The sequence below is a fragment of the Carassius auratus genome, chromosome 7, assembly GCF_003368295.1.
Source record: "Carassius auratus strain Wakin chromosome 7, ASM336829v1, whole genome shotgun sequence".
NCBI classification, from domain to species: Eukaryota; Metazoa; Chordata; class Actinopteri; order Cypriniformes; family Cyprinidae; genus Carassius; species Carassius auratus.
In genome coordinates, this window is record NC_039249.1 from 12,005,442 (window position 1) to 12,028,440 (window position 22,999).

Here is a 22,999-nt window from a genome sequence, read left to right on the forward strand (position 1 = left end):
GCGCCGAAGAAGAGGCTGAAACAGAATTATTAAAACTATTTCAGACTTCTCTCAGAAAGATCTTATTTGGATCACATGCCCAACACTAATTCTTCAGGAATTTCAGGAGAATGTAAGGAAAGACTGTGTTCACCCTCAACATTTCCTAATCTCTCTGTTCTCTGGGCTCACATGAGGGTGTGGGGGGAGATATGCATCACATGAAGACCATGTGACCCTGCCTTGCCCGTTTTAGGGAAAAGAAATTGCATGTTTATCACACACACACACACACTATCATGACAACAAAAACGTGACACCCCAGGTCTCCTGGTCTGCATTTGCTTAGCATAGTTATAAAAGGCTGATATCATTACAACTTCTGCTATTTTATTTGAATGAAAAAAGAAATGGAGTAATTTTAAAATGCCAAACAGAAGTTTTAATAGTTATTTCCATTATCTAATGCAATCAAGCTGAATGCTTCTGTGCTCATTTGTACTGACAAAACAGGCTGATTTCATTTGCCCTGGGAAACCGCAGTAGCCGATGAGACCTGGGTACACAAAAACATCACAATCAAAAATGTGCAAAGTTCAGGAGCACTGACAGAGTTAAAGAGTCAGAGTAAAGATATATGGGGTTATAATAAATCTGTGCCTTTTTAATGGTGGAGTGAAGAGTTCCAGCTTTGTTTGAATGGAATTGTGAATTCAGTTTCACAATGAAATTGGAATTTTGTCTTTATTTCTTGGCTATAATCCTTTATGTGATATCATGCAAATACTGATAAATCTTCAATGATTAACAGAGCATCAATTACAGTTTAATATGGGAGCAAATTATCTTTAATGCTTTTAAATGACTGGACAATCCTCTTGCTTTAGGGGACCATTTTCATTTAAAATCTCATTAGACAAATGTAATTCCATGTTGAATATCAGCTTATACGAGTACACACACGTGGTGTTAATTAAAGAAAAAAAGCTTATGAAACAAGGACAGATATTTTGTCTTTAAGTAGTGAGTTCCCACACATAAAACACCATATATGAGATCTCTGTGGGAAAACAAGATCCTGCAGTCAAATAATACTGCATCTATCACTGAACTCTGGATCAACAAACAAGTTCATCCACAGTATTGAGGTGGGCATCTGAAGCCCAGTCTGCTAGCTCTGAGAGCTGGGGGCAGGAACCAAATGACAGAGGTAATTCTCTCTGACCTTCTCAGAGACTAACAAACCTCTTAGTAATTCTACCTACATGAACTCGGTACTGAAAGGAGAGACAGAAAGAGGTACTGACAGAGAGTGGAAAAGATATCTGAATCTGATCAGATATGACATATTATCAACTGAAGAATCTGTCCTCTAAAAATACCTGCAGTGATTAAAGCAAGTCCATCAGTCTCCAGAAAGACTGTCTCTACAGCCTATGCTAGAAAAGCAATGAGTGACACGCTGGCAGAATGCAGCATCAGTGTTTAGGACAGACAGAAACATCACATCAGATACTCAAATAAACCTCACACACAAAGACAATTCTTTAATGTGCTAGTTCACCGTGTGCCTGCTGACTGGTATATTTATGCAGACGGTGGAGAAGAAGAGGAGGGAATTTTGTAGTGATCATGGCTGTGTGTAATCAATACAGTCAAGGCTAATACATACACTGAGGAGGTTAATAATCTCTTAACACCCTTGCTTTCTGCATAGTAAAGTCTAGTGATTCTGTTCAGAATGAGTCACCAGTGTCAATGTCGCAGAAAAACTAATAAAAAAACCCCCCCACAATACCTAAAAACCTAAAAAAAAAGAAAAAAGAAAGTAACTTATTGCAAGCAACAGGAAATGTAAAAAAGCTACATACCTTGTATAAATTAATCATTAACTGCATAGTTTTCACTTTGTAAATTCAATTTCAAGTTGCAAAAATCAAGAGCAGTGAGTTTGTGTGTGTGTGTGTGTGTGTGTGTGTATACACTCTGATTAGCTATATTGCATCCCTATTACAAAGCAAACGACTTATAATGCATTTGTGGAATTTGTATGTATTTAACAGTCAAAATAACCAGTTTATGAGACCAAAGCAGCAAAAAATGCAAATTACAGAAGGTTTCCCATAAAATCAAACTGATGTGAGCTGAAAAACATTAATCAAAATGGCAAACTAACCTCCTCTACCTTTCTGTTACTTTGATGCTGATATATACAGTTACTTCCCTAGAGTTTAAAAACACAAACTCAGTTCAGCTTTGGTTTTTTATTTTTTATTTTTTTAAATCAACTGAGAGATGACATAGCCTTTTGTCATAGCTTTTTGCCAATACCTAAAGGCCTTGGGGAAGTTATGGGCAGCTGTCTTACTCAGTATGCCATCATAAAGTGTCCAAAAGCCTCATTCATGACTGACTGGGATTCTAGATCCATTGTGCCTCTGAGCTATACACTTGAGTCTGGGTTGCTCCAGAGGGACTGTGCCATAGATAATGTACTCCAAGTCACCTCGGACAGGAAAGTGACTGCTAATGTACGGTAATGTAATGCAAATGTACTGCTGGTTCTGACTATGACATCACTTCAACTCATGTGTGTGAGGGCCAGTGACACTGCAGGAACAGTATAGAGATTACCTCACTTTTTCAGCTAGAGAAATGTTAAAAGGCAGACTGATCTGGCAAGAGATGTGCATATCAGTATTAGTCACAAGACTCACGCTGACTAGGCTCAAGTCATACGGTGAATGCGTGGCTCCCCATGAATCTCGAGGATTGTTAAATATTCATTCACTCATAAGCCTCTCTGCTTCTGCGGCTGTGGACTCACCTTGGAGAGATTAGCTCCAGGGCTCATTCTGTTCCACCTCTGGCATGATGCTCCACTGCAGCTTAAACCGCTAATCCCAATAGGCAAAACACACTAAATGTAACCCCCCCCCCCCACCACACACACACACACACACCGCTGCACTGCACTCTTTCAAACTGCTTTCAACCACAGACAACATTTTCAGGCACACCACCCCAAACACCAAGGCTTGTTTTATGCAAACTATCCAGCAGTTAAATACAACACACTGGCTCTTTTCAAGAGATGGGAAAGAGGACTATTTGAGCCAGAGAGAATAGTACCTTCTGAACAAATCCTCCCGAGACAGACATAAAAAAAAAAAAAAGAAAAAAAAAGTGTGTTACACTGGAGTTCATATAGAGAATCTGTATACACAGGAAGGTAGAAGGTCGTGTATATCATGTGACCCTTGTATTTTGTAATAAATATTTTAGGGATCCACAATATATCTGTATCGTACTGATGATTGATATTGGTTGATAATGGGTATACACTACGGTTAAATACGGTGGAATCAGTTACAATTGTTAATGTTTTTGAAATAAATCTCTTATCTTCATTAATCGATTTAAAATAATAAAAACCTAATTAATTGCAATTTCTAAAGTGAAATTGAGAAGTGTATGTCTCACATCTCTCTTTCATGCGCTCCACTGTTTACCGCTTGTGACTAGGACTGCCAGGTTTTTTGCAACAAAACCCACCCAATTGCTATTCAAAACTAGCCCAATCATTTTTCGAGAGGGATTCTGGGGTGTAAAATACAATTTTTTCACTGGTGTTGGTCCATTGTGTTTTTTGAAAAACCAAAGTCACTGCACCCGTTTACCAAGAAATTTTGGAGCACTTCATACTTCCTTCTGCTGACCAGCTTTTTGAAGATGCTGATTTCTTTTTCCAGTAGGATTTGGCACCTACCCACGCTGCCAAAAGCACTAAAAGTTGGTTAAATGACCACAGTGTTGGTGTGCTTGACTGGCCAGCAAACTCACCAGACCTGAAGCCCATCGAGAATCTTAGAATTTAGGGGAAGCATTTAAATAATCCTGTGAATGCACTTAAAGAATGCAGAATCAAATTAATCAAATTGAATGTAACTGTGAATCCAATCATTCTGAATTTGCAAAAATCATTCTTGAATCGAATACCTATGTATCGTGAATCAAATCAAAGTATACTGGGTATACTCTGTCTACCCAAAGCGTCACAGCCCTAGTAAAAAGGTTTTCTATTTTAATATAGTTTTAAAATTGTATATATTCCTTTGTATAATTTATATATTCTTTCTATTATAAATAATAAAATAATTACATACATGTGTCTGTGTGTGCGTGTGTGTGTCCCTGAGAGAAAGAAACGAAATTTTAGAAGAAAATTTCAGATGGCACTTACGAGGCTTTTGCATCTGAACTATTCATGTATAAACATTCAGATTATATTTGCTATCATCTACTACATGCTTAAACTTTAAATACACTAAGAATTTAATAACCCTGCTAAATGTAATCTTATCAAAGCTCAACATGAACAACCATCTTAATACTGTACATTAGTGTTGTGAAGCTTAAATTCATTGGAAGTTTAAAAATATATATATTTTGAAGGCTTTAATATATCAACAATAGTGTCAGACAGACTTTTAATATTGGTGCATCCCTAAAATAAATTTGCCAATTTAATTTCAGAAACAATAAAAGAGTAGTACCCTAAAATGTTAATATGAAGGCAACTCATCTAAGGGCATCTCATTTACATTTCATGAAGTCTGTCTTCTCAGAAGCAAGGTTTATTAAATGCAAAAGAGTCTCCACCCTTAGATAATGAATCTTCTCAGTTACACATCTTCAAATTAATTCTAAGTGTAATTTTCTTTCATTTTACGTTATCAGACATTCTCATGTAGCACTTACAGACAAATTAATATATACAGCATCACTCAATGAGCACTTTAACCTTATTATATAATTAAATTCAGCATCCAAACATAAGGCTGATTCATGAATAATGGATTCAAAGAAAAACACTCCATCACATGTGACAAATGGCCACTTCATATGCTGTGCCACCCTCAGAGATCCTGTTAGGCACCTTAACATCAACTTGACTCACACTTTGGCCTCCCAGAGCCCCTTTCACAATAGATGACCTTCATCATGTTTCAGTACAATGGCTTTAAAAGGGACCTTTGAAGTCTAAATAGAGGAAAAGCCCTGTGAGCCTGCAAACAAGGACCCTTGTTTAAACCTGATATTAAAGGTGATGCATATGAGATGGATTGCTGTTTACACGTTTAAGAAGAGTCTTTGCACTAAATATATGATGTAGTTGCATGGATTTCTGACTAGATCTAAATATGGTTTAAGTAATCGGATAGCACAACATTTGGACAGTTTTCAATTAGTGTCATCCACTTTTTCTAATGTCCACAATGACTATTTAATGTAGAACACATTGTGGCATACTCCCTCACTGATAACCACACTTCCTTTGTAATCTGCTGTCTTCCTTTAGTCTCACTTCATGTGAAGACACAGAGAGAGAGTGAAAATAAAAGAACACTTGGGATGTTATTTTTAGGCTGCTTAACACTCTTTTACACACATGCAGGCAGAAAGCAAGCAGATGGTTCTGTGGTCTTGTGTGTGTGTGTGTGTGTGTGATTTGGTGCGATCCTTTGTCACGACACAAAGGAATACACTAGTACTTATACACATGCGTGTTTGTACAGTTTGTACAGTATGGTAATCTGCACTTGAGCAGTCATTTTTAATATGTCCTCTTGACACACATGCATTCTTGAAAACAGATTTAAAATCTCATCCAAACAAATGTTGCCTACGAACTCAAAAAACAAGTGCTCAATGTGAGGAAGTGGTCAACTAGGTATCGGTCTCATCATAGGAAAGATTATGTCACTGGGCTTAGCAGGCTCAGGTCTTCCTGTCCTTTGGCTCTTGTTTTCATATAGCAGGCTCAGAAGTGAACACTACTGCCAACAAAAAGGAGGGTGAGATAAAAGAAGGCAAAATGGATTTGTGCAGTCTCTTGCATGGCTTAATAAAACAAGAATATTTGTTTGTATGCTTGTTATTTAATTCGGTTGTACGTTAATTCTTTCACAAAATAATGAGACAGGCTTGTATGTGAATAATGAAGGCCTTGATGAATATTTATAATATGCGTTAAATTAACATAGTTAAACTAAAGCTTTGTTGAAAGGCATCTGTAAAAATTTGCTAAAAAAAATGCCTTAGTTTATAAAAACAAAGAAAAAATGTTTTCACAGTAATGCACTTACAATGGAAGCTTCCATTGGGGCATGTTTAAAACGCAGCAAATAAATGTTAAAATTAATGTGTTGCCGGTCATTTGCATAAAGTTCAGCTCTGCTCAACTTTGTTTCTTTGCCATGGGTATTTTTTGCTTGTGTCAACGAAAAGTGCCAACTCTTGTTGAAAATGAATAATATCCCGTCACTTTGCTGCTGCAAATTGCTGTCAGTATGAGCAACCCTTTCGACTGTAAAAAAACTTTACAGATAAAGTTATTTTTCAAATGAATAATTCATGTAAGAATGTTAACAAAAATACAAGCTTTCCATTTCTGCTTTTAAACCTTACGATAAATATGCACCAAAGGCTTTCATGGGGAGAGGCTGTACATGTCTATCATTTTTATTCAAACTGAGTTATGAGTTGAAAGTATTTTCTGTGGTAATCGACATCATGCTACAGATGCTGCTGCAGAGGTAAACTTGTATCAAACCTGTAATGATTCTTTCATGAAGACCCAGTGCAATTTCATCAGTTTCTCTGCTTCATCAGAGACTGAAATATTAATCTTTATAAAATCCTTTTAATGAAATAAAGACTACAAAACAGGTTTGTGTCTGATGAAATGTGTAGATTAAATATAGAGGGGAATGCAGACTAAAAAGATGGCAGCTATATTAAAAAGTTACTACAATGAGAGCAATGAACTGTTAATTTACTACCGAGACAATGTCATAAAGCTGTCAGACAGTGTCTGTCATCAGAATGGAGCAAATCACATTTGTGTAAATGTTGACTAGGCTTCTTACTACACTGCCTCAGGTGCAATTATATGGCACCAGCTGTACCATCCAAGAACAGAACGATGCTAAAGACATGCTCACAAACCAGAGAAACAGGAAGCATTCTGTCAGCGGGCTGCTTGCCACGCCTCAAAGATCTAAGCCTGATCAGTTTGTTTCCGCATGGCCTGGAGCGTTGAATCACCGGGACTCTCTATCATTCTGTATTGCACTGTGAAAAGAGTAACCTCAGGTAGAACAATCCAGGGTCAATCCTAAATAAAAAAAACACTCCATTTTTACAGAATGCAAGATCTGTGAAGCTCGTTTCCCCTCATTAATGCTCAGAGGACAAGTATTAAACCAGAGCAGGACACGTCCAGTTTTCCAGAATCAACAGTTGAGCAGAAAAGAAGGCTTGGCTGACCTGCCATGAGCGTGGAAGTCCAGGTGCAGGAACTGGTCCTGGTGAGACAGAGCTCTCTTGGCTCTCTGGTGCTTGTTGTGCAAGACGTCTGCGTCGTAGGACAGGCCTTCATAATGTCGAATATACTTGTTCAGGGGTTTCCCATATTGACCTACAGAATGAAAGGAGGAAGAGAGAAAGAGAAAGACAGACAGATGAAACTCAGGGACAGGTTGTGATCTGACTAGCTATTATTGAACACAAGATTTGGTGCAGAAGGCTGACAGGCAAACTGTGGTGCCAAAGTGGGCATAAACCCCTGTGAATGTTGGAATTACACTTTGAGCTGAAACATGATGACTCATTATCCGTAAATTACAAGGCTTAGGCCTGTTTCACACATCCTGTGTCTGCAGCATGTAAGCTTTCAAAACGAAAGACTTTATGCTGCGTAATACATCTGTGGCTCTATGGGGGCTGTTTTAACCAGATGGGTGACTGGACACAGGCCCAGGGCAGGACAAAAAAAGGAAATAATGTAAAAAATAATTATTGAGATCCAGCCACGCTTTGTGTATAATAATAAAAAAATTATAAATTTGTCAAACTACAACTCAACCAGCCGTATTTGCCCACCAATGTCACTGTCCAGCAAAAGTGGTTATGAATTTACTGCAGTCTTTGAACTTCTTGTATTATTATAATTACTGTATAATTTTCCATCCGTTTTTGCATTAAGTAAAAATAACTAAAAAAAATAAACTGGATTTATTTGTGTGAAAAATGTACTTATATATATATATATAGTTTTAAAATAAATTTATAAAAAAGGACAGCAAAATGGGCTAAACATATGCAGTATGAATACTGCGATATGAATCTGTAAATATGGGCATGCATATGAAAATGTGTGGTTTGTGTGTGAAGCTGGCCTTATACTGTCATAACATACATTATTAAGAGGCGCAGAGAACATACAGAAAGAAAAAAAAAAGATCTATACTGTCACACTTATATTTTCCATTTCTATTGTGGGAATGTACAGTTTATGTTTTTTCCTCCCATCCTTCCTCAGACTCAAAAAGCAACTTCCTAGCACAGTAGTATTTATGCTAAGAATAGCCTGACCTTAGCAGGGAGCGTTTACTTTGTCACGAATCTATAGTATCTGCTCCAACAACAGTTGTACACATGAATTACCCACAGCGAACCATACATTTCATCTCACGACCAGCTTTTCTAGTCTTTTGACTTCACAAGCCTGAAATCTTGATAGGATGATGACAGGTAGGCTATATAGTTTGCCTTTTTTGGAAAAGGCAATGTAGTCTGACAGTGTATAAAAGAGTCTATAAGATAATATGACTAATAAGACACTCCGACCTCTGGGTGATTTCAGGAGGAAGAACTTTGACACTGGCTTTCCATCAGTCAACACAACCTGTGGAGAACCAACCTTTCCTGTTTTGAATCCAACTCTACCTCCCCTGGGCTCCAACCATGTCTGCTATGACAATACGCCTCAAGCACCAAATTGGTTTGAATAGAGCGGTTCCTTTTACTCTGAGAACACTACAGAATAATGGCTGTGCAAGAGGGCCATCAGCACTAACGGATCACGTCTGGAGATACGAGACATAAAAACTGAATGGTCACAGGGCAATTACTCCTGCAATCTAGTGTTCAAAAGTCAGCTCAGAGCTCTGTGATGCCACATGCTCCATCAAGAAGCATTTTTTCACCCCTAAAATTTCTCTCAACTGTTTTCAAAAGCTTACCAGAGCACATTTAGAATACACCAAGTTCACGAAAACGCTTTAACATTAATTATAATTAGGCTACTGGTTAAGAGGGTACTGCAACTAAAAATAAAACTCCTGGTATTGAGTATCAAAGCCTCATTTGGTTCCAAACCCATTCAAGAGTTCCCCAGTTTTAAATGTGACCATGCTGCTGCAGAAAGATAAAAAAAAAAAAAAAAGTTTCAATCTGTTCCCCACATAGAGGTACTGTATGACTTCAGACATATATTGTTTTTAACGAATTCTGTGTGAGAGGGAAAGATTTCACTGTATTGTACCGCACTGACCATCAGAAAGCTGCTTAGTTTGATTTGAAGCTGTTTTTCATACATTGCTGACAAATACTGACAATAGACAATGTGGCTACAACTTAAGAATAATACAGTGCATGAGTCTAATTTTAATTTTAAATAATTAAAAAGATAAAATTAAATGAATGTTTTATGCCTTCATTTGATAACCAGAAAAATGTAAATACACAGAATTTCTGAAGGGAAAAAACTTTTCACATAAGGCTATTGTAAGAACTTGTGTAGAATTTTTAAGAACTAATTAAGTTCTTTATGCATTTAAATAATTACACATGCTAAAACACAGAATTAGGTAACAATAAAACATATGGTGAAAAAACAATAAAACGTTTCATAGGGCCCTAAACATGTAATATTTGGCATATTTGTTTTTGCAGTAATTTTTGGGGGGTTATTTTTCATGTAAAGATTGAGATATATATCGTATATCCAGATATAGCAAAATATATCGAGATATATTTTTTGCTCCATATCGCCCAGCCCTAACAAAGATACATATTATTACAACTAGGGATGGGCATGATTAATCGACGATCGATAATTGATCGTTAAGAATTTCTTCGATCATGTTAATTTGTTATCGATTAATCTAAAGCACTTTTTTTAATCTAATGCAGGTTGCGTTACGTAGTGTGGCAGCAATTAAATATTTTACCACCAGGGTGCAATATTTGACACCCTACTCGGTTATCTGTGATCTTACGTTTTGATTTCAAAAGAATAATCATTGAGATGTCACGGTGAAGTGTGGCATGGGACCATTTTGATTTTAAAATGCGAACTAGTTAACTGCAAACATTGCGATGGGGTGTTTAAGTACAACACGGCCACGACTCAGATGATGTACCTGTCCTGTGCATCAGGCAACGTCAGTTCCCTCAGAGTGGGTGTTTTCGGCGGCTGGACTGACGGTCACCAGGTTGCGGTCGCGTCTGACACCAGATCATGTCAACATGCTTATATGGTATTTCTCAACAAAAATCCATAGACTCGTGCAGAAGTTGTTTGCTAGTTACTAAAGTTAGTTATTTTTCATGAGGCTTTAAGTAACATAATTTGTTAAGTTAGCGTAATTGTTAGGGAGGCTAATATCTGGCCTTTTCTTCTGGCTTGGATAGTTTTGAGTTATATTTTGACAAAATCTGTCCGATCTAAGTTTTATAATGTTTTTTTTTTATGTCATTGTTTAACATGATTCTTTTATCATTATTATTGTCTCTGTTTAAGAACGCCTGCTAGCAGCTGCAGGTTCCGCTGCTTTAGAGCACTGCATGCACGCGCATATATGTTCGGTTTGCCTGAACGTAGTTTAACTGTCTGCCACAAGTTGATCTTGTAATAAAGGTCTCACCGAGGAAAAACACACTGTATTTTTGTATTCATTGCATTTTTTAACTATAAAAATTAAATAATTAATTATATTATAAAAATATTAATGATTAATCGATAGTCGATCGTTAATTCTCCCGACGATCGACTAAGAAAATTTAATCGAATGCCCATCCCTAATTACAACTACACATAATATACAAATAAAACAAGCAGTGCTTTATTTTCAGGTACAATGGGTGTATTTAGCAGGAGCATTCAAGAAATTGAATGAACAAATGTAAAAATAAAATACTATATGAACTGATTCCTGAAGCAACTGTATTAAATTTCTGTGATTTTTCTCTTTGTGTTTTGTGGTTTTATTAACATTAAATAGTTCACCAAAAAGTATAAATTCTGGCAGCTGTCTGTCAATTCTGTCATAGTGTTTTATTTTTATACCACCATTAACTCAAGTGGGTTTTAAACCTGAATGAGTTTCTTTCTTCTTCTGAACATAAATGCTATTTGAGGAACGTGGAAAACCAAACAGTTGCTGGTCCACAGTGACTTCCAGAGTATTTTTTGGACCAGCAACTGTTTGGTTACCCACATTTTTCAAAATATCTTCTTTTGTGTTCAGCACAAGAAATAAATTAATATGGGTTTGGGACAACATGACAGTGAGTAAATAATAACAGAAACATTTAATTTTAGGGTTATCTATCCCTTGACAGCAATGACAGTAGGTCGCATGTTTAATAGGCCTACTGTAACTTTAAGACCTTCACGCATCTAATTAAGGCACATAAATGTTTTTCTCTCAACGGTTTATTTTCATTTTAGACAATCAACTTGAGTCTACATGTAAAACTTGTGTGTTTTGACAGTATTAGCGCAAAAAGTAACTTAGTTCAATAATCATGCACTGTTTGATAGCCTCTTCCAGTTCCCAACAGTCAGCATAAGTGAGAAAAAAAAAGTTGTTTATTACATTTGAAATCTGGATATTTATCTTACAAAAACATATGGATTCACTACAGAGGGCCTTTATTCACCCCCCGGAGCCGTGTGAGGGATGTTTTATTACAGATGTGCACACTTTATTTCACGTCTTCTGAACAGTTGACAACAAACACCCATTTACCCCATTGAAAGCCTTGGAAGAGCAAGGACAATTTTTTTTTTATATAACTTTTATATATACAAAAAAAAAAAAAATTCAAAATACCAAATTAATTCTTAGCAATGCATATTACTAATCAATAATTAAGCTTTGATATATTTACGGTAGGAAATTTACAAAATATCTTCATGGAACATGATCTTTGCTTAATTTGATTTTTGCCATAAAAGAATTCACCCATACAATGTTTCTTTGGCTGTTGCTAAAAATATTTTTAAGCAAATAAGCAACTTAAGACTGGTTTTGTGGTCCAGGGTCACATATTGCTCAACCACTAACTTTAACAATAAAATACTACAAAATATTTCACCATCACAGAAGAACAAAACGCATATCAAGACTTCACACTTCTCAATGGCTGAGACAATTTAGAAGCAGAAGAAATGAAATTCCCACATGGCACTCTGCCATCCACCAAGTGTCATTTCAAGAGAAAAATCAGTGGCTTTCCTAACGAACATAAAAAGTAAACAGCAGGGCACCTTTCTCAGCATACAGGTTCTGTTCATCTTCTGATGAATGCATTTTGACAGATGAATGAATTTTTGACAAAAGCTGAGAAACACCTGACCTGATGGTTTGCAGCTGTTTCACAGCTTTAATCATAAAACACTATCACAAGATGACACTTTTCTCATCTTGACAGATGCTTAGGTTGTGAGATAAAACAGTAATAAAAGAGATCAAAAACAAGGCCAGAAACAAACTGCACAATTGGCAGAGAGTGTGTGGGAGGAAGGCTGAAAAAGAGTGTGTGTGTGTGTGTGTGTCTATTGGCTGGGAGTATCAGTGCAGACTGTTTGTCCACCTGTACAGCATTGATAAAATCCTCCTCTCATCTTGCTGTGGAGAGAGAGCGAGAGAGAGCAGAAATCAGAAGCAGTACTGCCTCAGAGGAGCAGAACGCTCCAACACTCATTCCAATTCCACACACATTAGTGCTCCACCTCCCCAACTCTCCTATCTACTTCACTCTCAAGACAAACTTTTTTTTTCTTCCCCGAGCATTCCTCTCTCTTTAGCGCTTAACATTCAATGCAATGTGCAAACTGAAAAAAAGGTTCAATGAACTCCTTGATTACATGACTTCATGCCAGCAGTTACCTTCACAGTTTAGTTTAGTAGGTTGTTGAGTCCTGTTTGGAGCGCTAAATATGGTTAGATTAGACCGTTCGTTTATGAAGATTAGATATTCTAGTGACTTCCTGACATTTTTAGAACTTGAATTTTGAGAGTGAATTTTATAGATAGTTCATATGCTATATCATTAGCTATATTTTCACACAAAAATCTCACTATATCAGAACACTGACAACAATTCAAACATCAGTACCAAAATTCTGTTAAATCTCTGAAGTCACGGAACTGAACTGACATTCACACAGCTGCATTGCTGAGCATCTATCCAATTTAAATACTTTTCTTACCACAATCTAATCACGATTATTGAGTCACGTGTCACAGGCTTATAACTAAATGTCATAGAGCTCCTTCAGAGCTTTATGACTGGCTCAAGCACTTTAACAGCAGTTTTTCGGTCAAAGCGTCCTCCTAACCTCAAAAATGTGTGAAGTGCAGCATTTGTTTGCTGACAAATTAAACACAAATCCTAAAAGATACCCTTTAATTGGCACTTTCCTTTTTAAAAAACGAGTAATTTGCCCGCCCATCTTTAGCCCTATTACCTGGAACTAGAGTCAGCCAGTGAACCATAGCTGAGAGGCACAAAGGTGTAATGACAGGGAAGAGATGTTTTATCAGAAGCAAATGGGACAGTTTTGCTCTATTAGCTAAGGCCAAGAGCAGAGTCAGTCCTCTACAGATCAGCATTTTCTGCTCCACTATTCAGTGGTGAAGCTGAATCTACAGCACCATATCAAAAAAAGAATATTTTACACAACTTAAAAGTGAGTGAATGATTACTAGTAGTATTATGTATTTCTCTTCCAGTGTCTTTGTGAATGAACACAACAAAATAAACAAGTACAAAACAAATGAAGATTTAACAAAATGTGAGAAGGGAACTGGGTAAAGCATCAAGTATGAAGTTTAGGTTGACAACACAAAATCTTAATTTAGATGACTTCTACTGTAGTAGACAAATACAAGTTAAAGGTCTGTCCAGGATAGGCCCATACAGACGTATTTATATATGGCAATATATATAGTTCAGGGCTTTTCAGAATGCATAGACGCATAGAGAAAGGCATGACTCGGTGAAAGGAGGGTGGACACTGAGCTCTTTTGTTCTGGCACAAAAAATAGCTGCCTCATTTCTGCCTATAATTACCCCTCATGTGAGGACAAAAGCTCCGGACTCCCACACAAGGATAACCGCAGAGCCGTCGCACACATGACACCACTGGATGAGAAGAATGGAAGGCCTGAACACTACTGATGATGGATACGTTTAGTTGTTGAAAATAACAGTGAATAGAAAACTGAAAGTTATTTACATGTCTTTATATTCTATACAGTACTTGCAACAGCCTGTGATTACACATCTTTTATTGCAGAAACCTTCACATAACATTTATAATCAGTTAAACTCTGTTTTGTTAAACTGAGCTGCTCTCATCTGACCTCCACATGGGAAAATGCTCAAAACTTTAGTTTGTTGTTCGACGAATACACAAATTTATTTTCAATCAAGGGTCATAATAGAAACATGGAATGAAAAAGATTGGTGTGGAAACAATTTTCAGTTAGATATTGCAAGTAAATTTCTCAAATAGTTATAAAGAAATAGCAAGTAACTCACTGGATAAAGGAGAAATTTCAAAGAAGAACGACTGAAATTGTATTTTCTTGTATGTTGTATAATCTTTGAAAAATCCATGAGGGAGTATTCAGAAAACATGATCATCAAGATCTCAGATTCAGCCTTGGACCACATTGTGAGGTCACCAAAACAGCATAGCACACATTGTTCAACAATTTGGGGTTGGTAAGAAGAAATACAATTTTGCAACTATTTAAAAACATTTATTGCCAATTGAATGTGCCCTTGCTGAATAAAGAGTATTCATTTCTTAATCATTTTGATTTTTACAAAAAAAGTCTTACCTAGGGATGTTCATTTTAACCAGTTAACTGACCCGTTAAGAGTTTTGACCAATTAATATAATCAGTTAAACGGTTTAAAATGTAATTTATTTATTTTCAGTAATTTATCAAAATATTTAAAAAGGTTCGCTGCGTGGTTAAAATATGGCACAAAAATGAATTGAAACTGATTTTTTCATTAATTTTCTTAATTTATTATTTAGGTGAAAATATGTTATATATAGCCTAGCTTTATTATGTTTTTCTCTGTTTACAGAAGTGCTACAGGTGTGTGATGTGATGTATGTGAATCCTCATGTTCTGCTGTTTGCTGCTTTTTGCGCATGTAAAATTAATCCCCGGGAAACAAAAGTTAGTATTTTTAAAGGGTCACAGACACTTATCCGTTCTGATTTAATTCAATTCTAACTTAAAATAATCTTGTTGGTTAACGGTTAATAATCGGTTAACGAGCATCGGTTGTAGGTTAGAGAAATGAACATCCCTACCACCCACTTTTGGAACCAGTTTGAGGCAACAGAAATGTCTATGTTCAAGTCCTAATTTTTTCCCAACAAAATGTAAATCATGAACCTGTCCGTATCACTAATCAAGTCTTTCAACAGAAAAATAAATAAATAGACAAACATCATAGCAAGTTTCGTCTCCATTGTTTGCACCAATAAAGAGGTCACTAAGAGCTGTGCATTTTTTTGTTCAGAACACGATGATGCACAACAACTCTATTTCTCAGCTCAGCCAACACAATAATACACGAATAGTGAACTATTAAGAACAAGGTTGTGCACATTTCATAATGCCACCAACACTACTGACTGAACAAATTTAATAGAAGGACACAAGATGAATGAAGGGTGAAACATTCTACTGAAAATCACAAGCAGTATGTCACTTAAATCTTTGTATATCCCTACACACTGAAGTGTGAAGTTGAACTGGGTGGTACACAGTCAGAAAATTACAGGAAGTGGAAACAGCTTGGCTCATGATTTATCATGCTATGGCAGGGTTCACAGAGCATGTGTGTGGGGTCTGTGACCTTTATACTCTCTTTCCTTTAGCCTATGCCAGAAGAGATTACAGACAGAGCTCTATGGAGAAACCACACATATGACAACTCAGACTTACAGTTAAGACTTTCAAAGGGTATGAAGTGACAAGACAGAAACTAATACCCGGGGTTCAAAACAGAAAAGGAATTACAGGGTTTCTGGAATTGGATTGGTCTAGCTCAAGTAACTTTTTAATAGTATCCTTTAAAACCCTCTATATAAAATGAAAAAGTTATATCAAAATGTTCTTCATAAAGGCCAACCCTGTATTTTTCCCAGTTAATCATAGCAATAAAGTTGGATTCAAACCCCTGGATAAACTACTGGTCAGACAGATCAGTTTTTGTCTTGGACCCAAGCTGTGGGCAGTTATTGGTGGGTGTTTTTTTCTTATGCCAAGATCTGGACTACATGAGCCGGACTGAGCCACTGGTAAGATGGGCTCCACTTCATTTCACTCAATCTGAGAAAAATACTCTTATTTTCAAGTAAGTGAGCCTGGGAACTCAGCAGCCAAATATTCTCCACACTTTACAAAGAACTTAAGTGGACTGAAAGTGATACTGTGGCAAAAGGAACTGGCAATTTGTCCCCGGAACTAGTGTTGTCAAAAGACCCGGTACTTCATTACCAAGACGGTACTAAAAAATGAAAATGTTATGGCACCAGGTTTTTTTTTTTTTTTAAGTACCGGTGGTAACTTACTGAGCACCCAGTCAACCTGGTTCTTAATGCGCCCTCCAAGAGTTGCTAAATATGCGCTTAACATGAATTTTACTGTTGATGGAGCAGTGGTGGAGCGCTCTTGGAGCGAGTGAAAACCATGATGCTCCAACTTTTAAAATAAATCTGCTCCTCGCTCCGCTCACATACTCTCTATAGATGAAACACACCAAACTACCAAAACACTTTAAAGACAGAACCTAGATCAAATGAAAGCATTCAAGCAGCTAAGTTTCATTCTGTTTGCAATACATTGATTTATTTGTAGTGGCCCGCCACAATATCAAAACCGATCGCCACAAATAGATTATCCAAAAGGCTTTGACCTCGTTGAATAAACGTGAGCACTGCGTGTGTTAAAGTCGAAACACAGTGTGAGTGATTTTTTTTAATCACTGTATTTCAAAAGGAAAACATCTGTCTTTGAAAATAATGGATTTAATTTTTATTTCATCTTGCCTGTAATACTTGAGCAACGTTTGTGAGCGCTGGCTAAGCGCTTATTTGATTACAGCCGTTACCGGAGAAACCTCTCTCCCACTGCTCTAGAAGCACTTCCTGCTGGCAGAGAATGAATTTGCATATGCTGACACAAATAGAGTGCAAGGCATTTTTTAATAATCGTGTTTTTGCTTTGGTACTAAAACTGGTACTAAGAACTAGGGCTGCATGATGTGTTCTTTAAGCATCGAGAGAGCGCGTGCAAAGTGAGCCCCGGCCGCACGCTCAATGTCTTCAAACAACACGAGCGCTGTCTTGCTCTCTCTCCCTCGCGCATATTAATCAATTGACACGATGAGAATGTAAGCTTGCTCACCCCATTTTTGTTTGTAAGAATATTTTTTTATTTTATATTGCAGAAAAATAAAATATCGCAATGTAAATTTTTCCCAATATCGTGCAGCCCTACTAAGAACTGTGTATTTTCACTGGTATTGGTACCGAATACTGAAACTTACACTACCTTGAAAACAATTAAAGGTCTATCGGCTAGAATTATGTTGGTTCTTTTCTCTAGTCAGATTTGTTTACTTATCCCTATCAGAAAATACGGGAACTGCCAAGGTTTGCAGTGGAGAGGGTAAACGGTCTGGAAAAAGAGGGTAAAAACCAAGTGAAATATACATTGAGGCATGAGGTGTGAACGCCTGACTGGGTGTTATCGTAACGACACAGGGCAGGGTGGGTTAAGAGAAGCTAACTGTCTGGAGAAGCTGTCTGGTAATGCTCAGAGTGAAATTGGTATGAGGAACAGTAATCTGATTATATACGTAGCACTATTTATAGACAGACAAATGCCAAATCACCTTCTTAAACAACAAAAGTGCTGTAAAGAGAAATATTTAAGCTGGTACAGTGTCTGCTGGACAACATTTATATCTTATATCAATAACATTATGATCATTATTTTAGAATCATGGAAACTAGGGTTGGGCTGACAGACGATGCTGTCGTCCATCGGCGTTGGCTGATAAACATCACGATGTTAAGCCGGCATCATGACCCCCCGATCGCTTTTAAGTATCACCTTCACTTTCGAGATTCGCGGTCGCACATACTCTGATTATACTATGGAGCAGCAGTACTTGCCACACATTTTACAAGATTATGTGTTTGTCAGTGGTAATGAGGATCTGCAAATCATTCCCCATCGTCCTTCGTCATCTCTCCTTACACAGTGTCTACACCGGACGCGAAAGTTGTCGCATCAGCTAAAGCCCGTCAAGAATGGACGCGACAAAGCGACTAGGGGTGTCCATGGTTAACCGGTTAACCGATTAACCGTTAAAAATTGTGTAACCGAGTGAAACATTTTGCTCGGTTAAGTGACGTCAATGGCGTGAATTGAATTTAGTTGTAATACATTTTTGCACCACCAGAGACCGCCAGAGCGCTCCCAGACATTTGTAATGTCCACAAGAAGTAGTCATTTTTCTAATATGAAGCGGGCTAATACGAGTGACGGGGCAAAATGCAAGTATTGCAATACAGTGCTTAGATATACTTCAAGTACAACCTCGTTGTTGTAATCTCAACAGCCAACACCCGGGCATCATTAGGCCGGTCAGGACACACTGGATGCGTGGCGTGTCTGTTTTTAATTCGGTTCCCATGTTAACAGGTTAGAGCTTGCCGACTGCCTGCGTGAGACGCGCGGCTCAGGCGCGGCTCGACGCGTGCATGCTAGAAATAGAACCGACGCCTTCTTGGAAGCGTTTCCAGGCAAAGTATAATAGGAAAATAGGTTTATATGTCATTTTGTACAAAAATACATATTAATTCATGACATTTTGATATTTGAAAGTCTATAGGTTGACATAAATTCAGATATAAATGTAATTTAAATAAATATAAATAATTATCGATTTTCAAATATTGTACGTGTCAAACATAGTCATAGTCATAGCCTTAGCGAGGCGGCCGCGGAGTCTGCTTGTTACCTTTTGCCTTATACATTTTAGGCTTATTCTCAAATTCAGATTGTGTTAATGGGCGGCATTATTAGGCAGTTTTAATAGGACAATTTGACCGGAGAGATTAAATTTTGTCGGACATTCCTTTTTTTTTCGGCCAATGTCCGGAAATTACTATGGTTATGGTTACTATGGCACACTATGGTTAACCGAGTATTAACCGCTAAGGGCCTCGGTTAACGGTTAATGAAAAACTTGAGAACGTGCAGCCCTAAAAGCGACCATTGAAAACTTTACACTTTAAAAAAAATTTACATTTTTTGTCAGCACATCATGAAGAGAAATCGACAGCAGTTTACTTTCGGGGGATTTGTCGTATCACGCCGCATGTTTTATTGACTGTTCTATATATGAACCACTATTATATATCAGTGGTTCTATAGCATGTTTTTTTTTTTTTTGTGTGTGTAGACAATGTATAAGGATTCGTTAGTAGTTTTACCTTATAATTCATGCTTTGGGGACAAATATTTTTGTATTTAACATCAGCAATATTATTTCAATACTTAGTATGTCTTAAATATGACAGTAGTAGTCGTTATAATGGCTGATGCCCAAATTTTTTTAGAACCAATGCTCAAGGTAATGCCAATATCTAGTTACAATTAAATGTGATAGGATGCAAACTGAATTATCTCTCATATACTGTATATTTTTATGGAATATCACATTAACAAAAAGCGCTGCTGTTTTGAAAATCAGCTCAACCATGATTTAGCCACAGGCACAAGACTGCAGGAAATACAAATTGTGCTGATATTGAGCAATCCATTTCATTTCCTGCTGGTTATGCACAGCTTTGAGGTCTGTAGTCTGCACGGCAATGAAAGCAAACAGAATGGAATCATTAGAAATGTAAGATCAAAAAATAAATACAATTTTTACATTCATTGCTGATCCTTTCAGGACCAAATGAAAACAAAACTACACAAATCAATTAAGAGGAAAAAGAAAGACAAAAGACATTGTTGATAATATGACAAATAGGGTTGGGTATCGATTGGGTTTTTTACGATACCGGTGCCATTTCGATACTTTGAAAATGGTACCGGTACCTGAACTGATATATAATCTATCGATATAAAATCTATGGATAGCATTAAAGAACATTAACTTTCACACGCTCCTTGTGTTTCCCTTATGTGAATGACTGTAAGGTCATTGTTTCTAAAGTAGCATAGTACAAACTTCCATTTTGCCATTTATTTTAATAATAATCTAGTGAGATTCCTGCTTTGCAGGAAGGTTTCTTCAAGCACTTTGAGATACGACCACAGTTCATCTGGATTTAGTTTGTCTCAGTTTCATCTGTTTCTTAATGTAATCACAGACAGATTCGATGATGGTGAGACCAGATCTCCAAGTGGAGCACTGCCTGTTTTCAGACTGCGTATGCATTCAAAAATCTAACTAGATTATTTTTAAAAATAAAGGCAAAATGAATGTTTGGAAATGTAAACTGATATTTTCTATTGACACACTACAGCAAAATACATAACTAACTGTACGAACACCATTATTTGGGATGAAAATACGAACGTGGCCAAGACTTTTGCACAGTAGTGCATGTATAAAATAAGTGTAATTAAATTAAGTATAATTAAAGTATGCATTCATATGTGTTAAGGGTTTTCGCTGGAGGAAACCGCTCCGGTGTCATGAGTGGTGAACGGAGTGAAAACTTTACAGTAAATGGGAAACCTATTGCAACCCCGTTACCTTTTATAAACTGTATTTATGACAAAGAACTATCATTTCTTGTGAGAGGGTCATTTTGGGTTGTTATCCCAAACATCTAAATCTGTGAAAACTTGAGCTTAGTAGACTGAATATGAGGTGATATTCAGCCTGTGCATGCCTGTTAGATCCTCTCTGCACAACACAGCTCATTACTGCTTTGATTCATAATTTGGAGGTAGTATAAAGCGGTTTTAGTGGTGATGTGAATACACTGCATGATAACCACTTTGCTAATCATGACACACACCTACAAGTCATGACAAAAATAACCAAAAACAACCTTATGATGGACAAATAATAATAACAACAACAACATTCAAATATAAAAACCCTTCTACCATATAGCAACCCTACAAAAATATAGCGCTAATAGCACTGGTCTGAGAGAGAAGGTTATCAGTCAACTCTGCTTTCAGTTATTTATTATTCATATCCAGCCTTTCGTAAAAATAGCACCAAAGTTAAACGTACAAAATGTGAAAATACACAGCCTTTTCCAAGATGCAACTTGCTCATTTTGCAGAAGTATGAGCAAGAAAATATTTCAAATAAACATTACTTAAACCTTATCTGAAAACAATATACATCTTATGAATTAACTATTTGCTCTGTCAGACACTAACTGACAGTTCTTCTTTAATTTATGTTCCATTCAAACTTTTATCCTGTTATTACTTGAAAGCCCATTGATGTCTGTGACTAACATTGGTGAGGAGCCCGTTTCCTCTGTAAATCTGTGTTCTATCCATTGCTCTGATGAAGTCAAAATCTTTTTTCTGTTTTTGTCTATTGGATATTTTGCCAAAAAAGAAAAATTTTTTACATCAAATGTAAGCTGTATTTACCAGCATAAGACTATTTTTACTGGTGACTGATAATGCTAGACTATGGGCACATCATACAAGAAGGTGTCTTTGTGGGAGGATCCATCTAGCAAATAGTTGAAGAAGCTGCTAACCACATGAAAACAACCAGAATCACATAACATTGCAATATGGTTTACAAAAGCATTAGCATTCGTGCGTAGCTGACTTGCTTTTCAACTGTATTGACGCACAGGGAGAGTATTCAAGTTGCTCAATAACAAGCAATTTCATCACTGGATGGTGTAATCTTCATCAACTTCCCACAGTACACACAGGCACCATTAATCTACAACAGACAATGCTACAGTACATATGGACACAGACCATATCTGTTACCTTAGAAAACTCCAAAGGCTGATGGAAAACAGCTCACTGATGTTGATGTTGCAGGCGCACAACAACATGTTTGAGCTGATATTCGAGCCAAAGGGGATGTCAACAAAGCTCTTTATGTTTTCACAGCTGGTTAACAAAAGCAACAAAGAGCCACCTCAAATATACTAAACATAAAAAGGAGTAATATGGCCCACATATTGAGAAATGAATTAAACCTGTCTATGATTCATCTAAGGGCATGTTTACATTTGGCAGGTTTTATTCAACTAAAATTAACCCTTTAGTTTGGTTCTGTTAGCGTGCCATTAGCTGTTAGAAATGGTCAGACCAACATATGTACACACATACAAAAAGGGCAAATATCAAAGATTGAGAATGTGAGACATCTAGGAAATCAGTGACATCGAGGGCGGAAATTGTGGCAGATGGTGTATGTCTTAAGCCCAGGGACACAATAACTAGATGAGCACCAAATACTCTGGAAAAAAATAAAATCCCACTGCAACAAATTCAGCGAGCCAAAACAGGTCCCTAAACCAAGCTGAACTGTCAAGAATGCTTACTAATAAAGGAATGCACCGTATTTCATCCGGATAAATCAGTTCATTGCCCAATACACTTGATTAAATTACACTTCTTCAAAATTAGCCATCTTCAGCAGCCCAAGTAACCTTGCTGTGAAGTAGTAGCAGATATTTAAAACATGAGGAAAAAAAAGGAAGACCGATAGTGATAAAGACTTCACTTCCTGTCTGACAGCAAGGAAGGAGGGCACAGTGTGTTTACTGCTTCAGAAGTGTACAGTAATCTATTCAATTCAATTTCTTTAAGTGTATGCAGCA

At 37.0% G+C, this 22,999-nt stretch overlaps 1 protein-coding gene across 2 annotated transcripts in view; it reads right to left on the bottom strand.

Moving 5' to 3' along the window:
• Positions 1–22,999, bottom strand: part of adam10a (ADAM metallopeptidase domain 10a) — a 62,981-nt gene that overhangs the window by 39,086 nt on the left and 896 nt on the right. For both annotated transcript variants that reach the window (XM_026267324.1, XM_026267323.1), the window contains exon 2: positions 7,312–7,462. In XM_026267324.1, coding sequence (XP_026123109.1) covers positions 7,312–7,462 — 151 coding nt within the window. The remainder of the gene's footprint in view (positions 1–7,311; positions 7,463–22,999) is intronic.